Source organism: Heterocephalus glaber, unplaced genomic scaffold (assembly GCF_053883595.1).
Source record: "Heterocephalus glaber isolate CG9 unplaced genomic scaffold, H.glaber_assembly_v1.0 deba00001457, whole genome shotgun sequence".
Classification (NCBI taxonomy): Eukaryota; Metazoa; Chordata; class Mammalia; order Rodentia; family Bathyergidae; genus Heterocephalus; species Heterocephalus glaber.
The window spans coordinates 22,497,501-22,504,998 of record NW_028258305.1 but is presented as its reverse complement, the minus strand read 5'-3'; the positions used below and the strand labels follow the sequence as shown (position 1 = coordinate 22,504,998).

General features: G+C 51.1%; 1 protein-coding gene across 2 annotated transcripts in view; it reads left to right on the top strand.

Annotated features, from left to right (window-relative positions):
• The first annotated feature begins 817 nt into the window (after positions 1–817).
• Positions 818–7,498, top strand: part of Epas1 (endothelial PAS domain protein 1) — an 83,524-nt gene continuing 76,843 nt past the window's right edge. The window contains exon 1 of one of the 2 annotated variants that reach the window (XM_004839395.3): positions 818–1,361. In XM_004839395.3, the coding sequence (XP_004839452.1) occupies positions 1,336–1,361 (26 nt within the window). In that variant the 5' untranslated portion in view covers positions 818–1,335. The other variant, XM_004839394.3, reaches the window with a different exon arrangement.

The following is a 7,498-nucleotide window of genomic DNA, read 5'->3' as shown; positions in this document are numbered from 1 at the left end:
GAACTCGTCCGGCCCGACGCGGAGGGGTGTTAAGCAGGGTAAGAGGGAGGAAGGCTGGACCGCTGCAAGACCCTCCTCCCCGCATCTTCACCACAACCAAACTTCCCAGCACAGCTCGACAAACAGAACGTGAAACGGATGAGGGGAGGGAATGGCAGGCGCGGCCCTAGCTCAGTTTCCTTGCACCGCTTTTCAGACCCAATTCCCCACCTCCTCTCTCAGACCGCAAGGTTAGCAGCATTCCACCGCAACGAGCGCGTGGCCCAGCTCAGATGCGGCCATCGACTTCCTCCGAGTTATCCCCGCCCGACCCAAGGGGTCACGCAGTAGGACGAGGACGGAGGGGCTCTTCGAGGCCTAGCTGCGCGGGGCAGTCTCCGTGCCCGCGGCCCAGCCCGCTTCCCAAGGGCGTGCGCGGGCGGGAGGACAGCAGCACTGTGCGCTCCTGAGGGCCGGCTCTCCGCCGCCGCTCAGCCCGTGCCAGGTGTGCTGCCCGGCGCAGAATCCCACCCGTTCACCGTTCACCCACCACCTCGTGGTCCTCAGAAATAACCCGCATATCTGTAGAAGGCGGAGGCCAGGCGCAGGGGCTGCCCGATCGCGGGGCAGAGGGCGGGCCGGGGTCAGGGCTCAGGCTGCGGCCGCACCTCCCCATTGGGCGGGACCAAGTGAGAAGCCGGGGCGCGTGGGGCCGGCGGGGCGGGGCCTGCCGGGCTCCCTCCCCGCCCCCAGCGCCCAGTGCGCTCCCGCCCCCTGCGCCCAGCGCGCCCTCCCCTGGCGCCTCCCCGTGCGGGTCACTGGAGTTTTTAAAGTGCGCTGGCAGCTGCGCGAGCCGCACATTCGGGAGCGGCTCGCGGCCCTGTCTCTGCGCTCGCAGACCTCCCGCCGCAGCTCTCCAAGGGGGACCGTACAATCCTCGGCAGTGTCCTGAGACTGTATGGTCATCTCAGCCGTCGCACCCGCCCGGACCGATTCCTGCCGGCTCCGATCCTTAGAGACATTTTTATTTTGTTTTTCACTTTTTTGAAAACCCAGAAAATTGACTCCAGTTCGGGGAAACAAAAGGAACTTTACTTCCCTTCTCGAAGCTCCCTTTTCGTGTCCGACAATCTCCTCCCACTCCTTTCTCCGACCCCGCCTCCAGGTGCAGGTTCCTCCCCGTCACCTTTCTCCACCCCCTTACCCCGCACCTAGGCGGCCCGGCGCCCGCAAACTTCACCTGACAGTGCCGGGCGCTCGTGCCCGCGCGAACCTTGGGAGCCGGCGAAGACGAGGCTGCCGCCCCTACTGACCAGTGAGTCCAGGTGCTCAGCGTCTCCAAGGGCCACGGCGACAATGACAGCTGACAAGGAGAAGAAGAGGTAAGGACGGTGGTCCGAGGCAATGGCCGAACTGCACGGGACTGGCGCGACCGCGAGTGGCCCGGAGAGGCGCGCAGAGGTCCTGGGTCCTGGCAGGTGACCCGGAGGAAGCGGGGCAGAAAGCAGGTGCCGGATTTGGCGAGGCGGAAGGAGATGACCCTGGAGGTCGGGGTGTTCCAAACGCTCTGGTCTTGGGGCAACAAACTGCAGCGTCCAGAAAATTGGAGTGTTTCTGGTTTGATGACCTCGACTCAATCGGGTCTCACCTGCTAGAGCCGCGCCTACACCTCTGTTTTCCTCCAGGACCCCCCCCCAGGGGTCTGTCCAAATGCCCTCACTTGCCCGCGCTGCGCCCCTAAGTGGCTTGGGGCGGAAGGGGTGCCCTCCTCGCAGGAACGAGCCCCCGCCGAGCAGCGGGGACTCCGCGGAGGTCTCCCCTGCCAGGCACCACCCCCTCCCCGCGCCTGGATGCGCGGTAGAGCGGGTAGTGACCTGGGTTGCCCTGCGGGGTCAGGTGTCTTGGTATGCAGGGCGGGCATGGTGACAGGGGCGTCCCCAGGCGACTGACTCCTAAGAGGACAGAGAAGGACAGCCACGATTTGCCTGCCTGCCCTGAGAGCCGTGCGGCACTGGGTGAGAGGCGCCTCGGTCAACCCAGCTGCCCTTGCGAGGGCCCGGCCCTCTCCGCGTGTGTGGCTCTCGCTTGGCCTCTGGATCCTCCTGTCTCCACCCGCGGGAGCACAGCAGCGGGGAATCGGTGAGGAGTTGCGAGGATCGAGGCACGAGGGAGGGACTGCCTGGCCCCGGGGCTCGGTGTCGGAGCTGACTTGCTCCTGTTCCGAGCGCCACTGCGGGACGGAAGCCAGAAACGGCGTATCCTCGGGTCGAAAGCGCGGCTCCCACCTCGGGGCAGCGATAAGGATTTGATAACCCAGGCGAATCGCACCCGTCCTGGCCCGGCGCCCGAGCGCAGCGCTCGGAGATCGCTAGGAGGAGGGACCTGAGCGTCACCCCTCTGTCGCGCCCCGGGTCCTGAGGTCAGGGCGTGGAGGAGGCCCCCGAGAGGGTGGCCCGAGTGGCCCCGGGGCGCCGCGGCAGCTCTGAGGGCCTGTATTCCTTGAGCTTTAGGGTGCCGTCGCAGTTCGTAAAGCCAAACATAACGCTAATCGTAATGACCGAACAATCAGAAAACAAAGTTATAGTCTGCCCTTTGGCAAGCGGCGAGCGTTTCGGGCTCCAGAGCCAGCTGGGGAACTTATTGTACATTTTTACAGCTGCGATGCGGATCGGCGAATGTCGCAGTCTTGGAGGAGGGGCCTGATAATCTTGACATATGTGTGAAGTCTCGGCGTCTCCCGCGCGCCTTGTTGCCAGGTCCTGTGCTATTATGCATAGTAATCGTCAGGACAAACTTAAGAGTAAGGGGGATTTTGACACAGCCTGCTGAAGTGCCCGCTTGGTTAGAGGGCTGGCGGAGAGGTGGAGGATGCCCGCGGGAAAGGGAAAAAAGTTGGGTAATGAGTCTCCAAATTACCGCGAGGGCGGCCGCTGTAGGAGACCTTTGCGGGGAATGCCTGTGGAATCTCTAGGAGCCCACTGCGTGTGTTACGGCGCCGCCAGAGTGGTGGCCACCCTCTGCGGCGACCTGCCCGGAGTTTTGTGCCAAGGAACGGTAGAACAAATAGTGTGTCCCTCTCCACCCAGAGCACCAGGAGGAGTTGTCCAAATCCCATTGGGCTCATCGTTTTGAGACTCCTTTACTTTTCTCATTGGGTTATTTTGGCTGCAACCTTCTTGAGGGACCAAGATGTCATTAAAATTTGTGAACCCAGTGTATTAAAAGTGTGGTGTGGCCGCCGGCCTCGCAAGCGCAAGGTCTCGAGTTCGATCCCCGGTACCAAAACAAACAAACGCTGTGGTGTGACGCTGAGGGTTCCCTGTTGGTAACGCTACCCACCAGTTATTGAAAGATTTGTGTTTCTTTTGGTTCAGGAGTAATTTCTTCTCCAGAGTTGTGTCATATTCCTTCTAACAGTAGCCCTTCAAGAAGTGGGTAGGATTATTTGGCTCCAAAATGTTCTTATGCCGATGAAGATGTTAAAATGTAATAATAGAGAGTTTGCTTTCTAAACAGTACCAAAGTGGCTCTTTTGGCTTTTGGTGGAGTGACGGTCTCAACCAGCCAGGTTCCTGATTCTAAAAGAACTAAGTGTGGAAGTTCTTGAATGTGGAGATTGATTTCGGAATGGTCAGGTGAATGTAAATGAGATGCTGGATAATCAGGGATCAAAGTCCAGTCACAAAGCCAGACCCAGGCCTGAGCACTTTTCAGAAATGCCTATATTAGTGTGGGGCCCATGATGGGAGGAGAACTGGACACTGGACCAGAAGTTTCCAAACTATTGTTCCCTTCCCATGTTAGCTGGGCTTGGTTGTTCCTCTGCTAACATAAAACCAAGGTTCATTTTTCCCATCTCTGAAGGAAAAATATTGCTGGACAGTTTTTGTCAATTGAAGCATATTTTAAATTTGTATTTCTCCAATATTTTATATTAGTTTACGTTTTATTGCCAAAAAATGCAGTAGGGTGCAGAATTAATGTATCATATTATGAGTTCAGGTATTTAAATTTTAATTTATACAGCTTTCATGAAGTTCAAAAGAATACAGTGGCTTCAGGTTTTTTTAGTGTTGCTGATGAGAAACTTAGGATTTTTTTCATAAAGGATTTTGGGAACTGTCCAGTCAAATATTTCTTTCTCTGGATAAGGTCCTGACAGGTTAAAATGACTTCTGTAGTCCCAAGGAAAATTAGTGCTGATAGGACTCAGAACCCTGGTTCATTATTTTCAATTAGTATGTATTTTTTTAATCATTCCTTGAAATGCCTCTATCCAATAAGGATGATTTCAAAAGGGATAGAATATCCTGACGCTACCACCCAAGCCGCTGAACCTTGTAGAGCCGTGGCTTTGTAGAACTTTGCTTTTCTAGGTACTATAATTATAAGAGCCTGCAGCAGGAGTGATTCTGGTTTGTGTTTACAAAAAAAAGAAAAGGCGGAGTTTGTACTTAGTCTCAGTACTTGTAAACTTAAGAGAATCATGAATTCATTGTTTTAGTGCTCTTCCTTTATTTCAGTTAGAAATAAGTATCTATGTAGATAGATCTTACTAAACAAAAACTAGTGTGAGGACTCAGGTGGGACCGATTATTTTGTGAATTAGAGAACATTCCCACGGCTGCTTGATTGGTTCTTGCACGGGGAAAATTGGCATTTTTCACTAGGGGTGAAACCATGTGACTAATTTACGTACAGTGTAAATCAGTTTTTGTCTCTGGGTATGTATGCATAGGGTGACGCTCAACTCTCTAGGAATCTGCTATGTGAAGTGTTTAGAAATAGAAGGAGCCAACTAGATAATTCTTAGTGCTCCAGGACTAAGTGTCCAAATACATTTGAAAAGACTTGCTATTGTTAATTATCCCAAGATTTAGGCTTTTCCACTTTTAAGAAATCTATCCAGTAGTTGCTTTTTGTATCTTCCCTATCCTCTGTCAGCTTGATTGTGTCCCTTTTCATTTTAGCTTGATGGATCTTCCCTTTCATTTTTAGTAGTGACAGGTCTGGCTTTTACCAACATTGTGCAGTTAGTGGTGTTTGCCCTCAGGGTCCTAATGCCCTTTACCCCACACCTACTTCTCCCCATGGTACCTATTCTCATAATGATATTCACACCAAGGTGTGAATCAATAAGATGAATGTGTGTTGAAAACATCCTCCTAATCTGGATGAAATGCTGAAGAGAAGACTAGGACACAGGAAATATGGGTTATGGTCCTTGCCTTCAAGTTGCTTAGTCTGATGGGGGGGGGATACAAATGAACTTAGCTGAAAATATAAATAGCCCGCAGCTTACACATGACTTTTCTGTAGGGATCATATATTTTGAAGCGAAAGATAAGGTCTAAGCAGCATTTCAGGTAACAACCACACACACACACAGTTATGTAAGAGTGGTATGTGTGGGCGAGTGTGTGTGTGTGTGTGTGTGTTTGTTAGGGGAGTGGGGCATAGAGTTCCTGGGGTCACACACAGTAGGTGCTGGCTCCCAGAGGTCTGGGGGGGTGGGCGGGGAAGTTGGTGTTTGGGGGCAATGAGAGAAAACAAAGTCCAAGGCTATTCTCTATCATGAACTTTGTCACCACAGACAGGCTCCCCAAATCGCCTGTTTGCTGTGCTTTATACACTTGCTGTGGGTGAGGGGCAACGAGGGAGGAATCTGGTCCAGCTCCATAAGCTGCCAGGGCGCAGAGGTTCCTGGTTCTGTGGAGGATAGCAGTGGAGACAGCTGACTCCAGGGGGCGCCAAGAAAGGTGGGGGCTTTTTACTGAGACTAAATTGTCATCAGCACTGAAACTGTGTACCAGGTGTTACCTATAGACGTACTTTTTTTCCTAAAAGAATGCTGTTTGGCTCTTACTGGCCTTTCAGAGTTGTTTGATCTGGAGAAGGCAAGCCCTTGCACTTGGATGTCTCACTTGGTGACCATTTTGCATTTTAGAATCTTTCTGTTCAGGTCCCAGACCACCCCTACATTTCCCTGCCAGTGTCTTTCCCTGTCTTGCCGGGGTGGGGGGGGGGAGGGCAGGAAATTGGTGTGTACATCTAGTAAAGATTTAGAGGTGCAGCTTTACCTTACCTTTACCTGGCTAGTATACCTGTCCACCTGCATGTATGCCCTTGGTAATGGATGGAAGGGAAGCCAAATGCACTGGACAGGGTTAATTTTGGTGTGATTCATTTTGGTAATGCTGCTTAAAGTGCCTGTGAAAATAAATCTCAAAGAGTTATTTGGAAGTCCTTCTATTTCCTAGGAATATGTGTATCCTTAATAAAAATCATATCATATACACAAGGACAAAAGATTGAATGCTTAGTCTTATTTGTGCCACCACTGTCTTCAGAACTTCACATGGATTAACTCTTTTAATCCTCATAACAACCCATGTGAAAAGCCCTGTTATTATCCCCACTTCACTGTTGGGAAAGCTGAAGTGTATAGCAAGGTTACTTCCCAAGGTTTGGGTAGCATGGGCAGAGCTGAGAATCAACCTGGGCAAAATGTTGCCACATTCCATACTCTCACTGTTCCATGCCTCATTTTACCCAAGAGACCAATACACTCATTTACTACCATGTCTGAATGTTAAGCATGCTATAAATGATAACTGCTTTTGTTGTATTTATAATTATTATAATGACCTTTCTCTTTTGTGACTCATTCCTTATATCAAACCTCACACAGTCAGGGATTGAAGATCTGAAGGTAGACTTGGAACCCTAAGAATTTCTTATTTTTCATAAATTTTCCTCAGCTTGGATGAGAGGGTGGTTCTTTACTGCCCCTAGAAGTTCAAAGCTTTCCACCACCCACCCTTTGCTGGTGGCAGGACTTCAATAACTACCCAGCCTTCGGACTCCATTGTGCTAGAGGACCTGTGAGGAGCTCTTCCTCTATGGCTTCTGAAGAGCCATTTACCAATCAAGATACACAGGACTTCCTCTGGCTCTTTTGATCTTTTGAAATTGCAAGCACAGGAAGGAAAAAAATGGATGGGAGGATAAAGAATAGCCATGATTGTTGCAATCATATGTTGCATCTTTATAGAGCCCTTTCTCTGGTGAGCCCCAAGCTTTCTCAAGAGCTGGCTTCTGCACCATGAATCTAGAGCACTTCAGGAGTTTTCCCAGTGCTTCATTAATGACTGCACTGATGCATAACAGAGGGAGAAGCCAGCCATATTGGCAGCTGTGCATCATCAAATGTGTGGTGGCTGCCCATGAGTATATGCCACGGTTTTCAAGAAGAGGTTGGGTGTCATTGGATGTCTGATCCTGCTATTGAAAGACACAGAACTGATCTGAAAGCATGAAGTTCAGGAGAGTGTTGGAGTGCTTTGAGGTCCCACAAGCCAAAGAGACAGGTATGTAATAGGCCAGAATGTTATCTATTTATAAGTGGCCTTTTTCTAACATCTCAGAAATTACTGGTTCACTTGATTACCTTAGGCTATTTGCAGGAACCACTAGCATGTCACCAAAACTCCTATATTATGGCATCGCCACCAGAAGC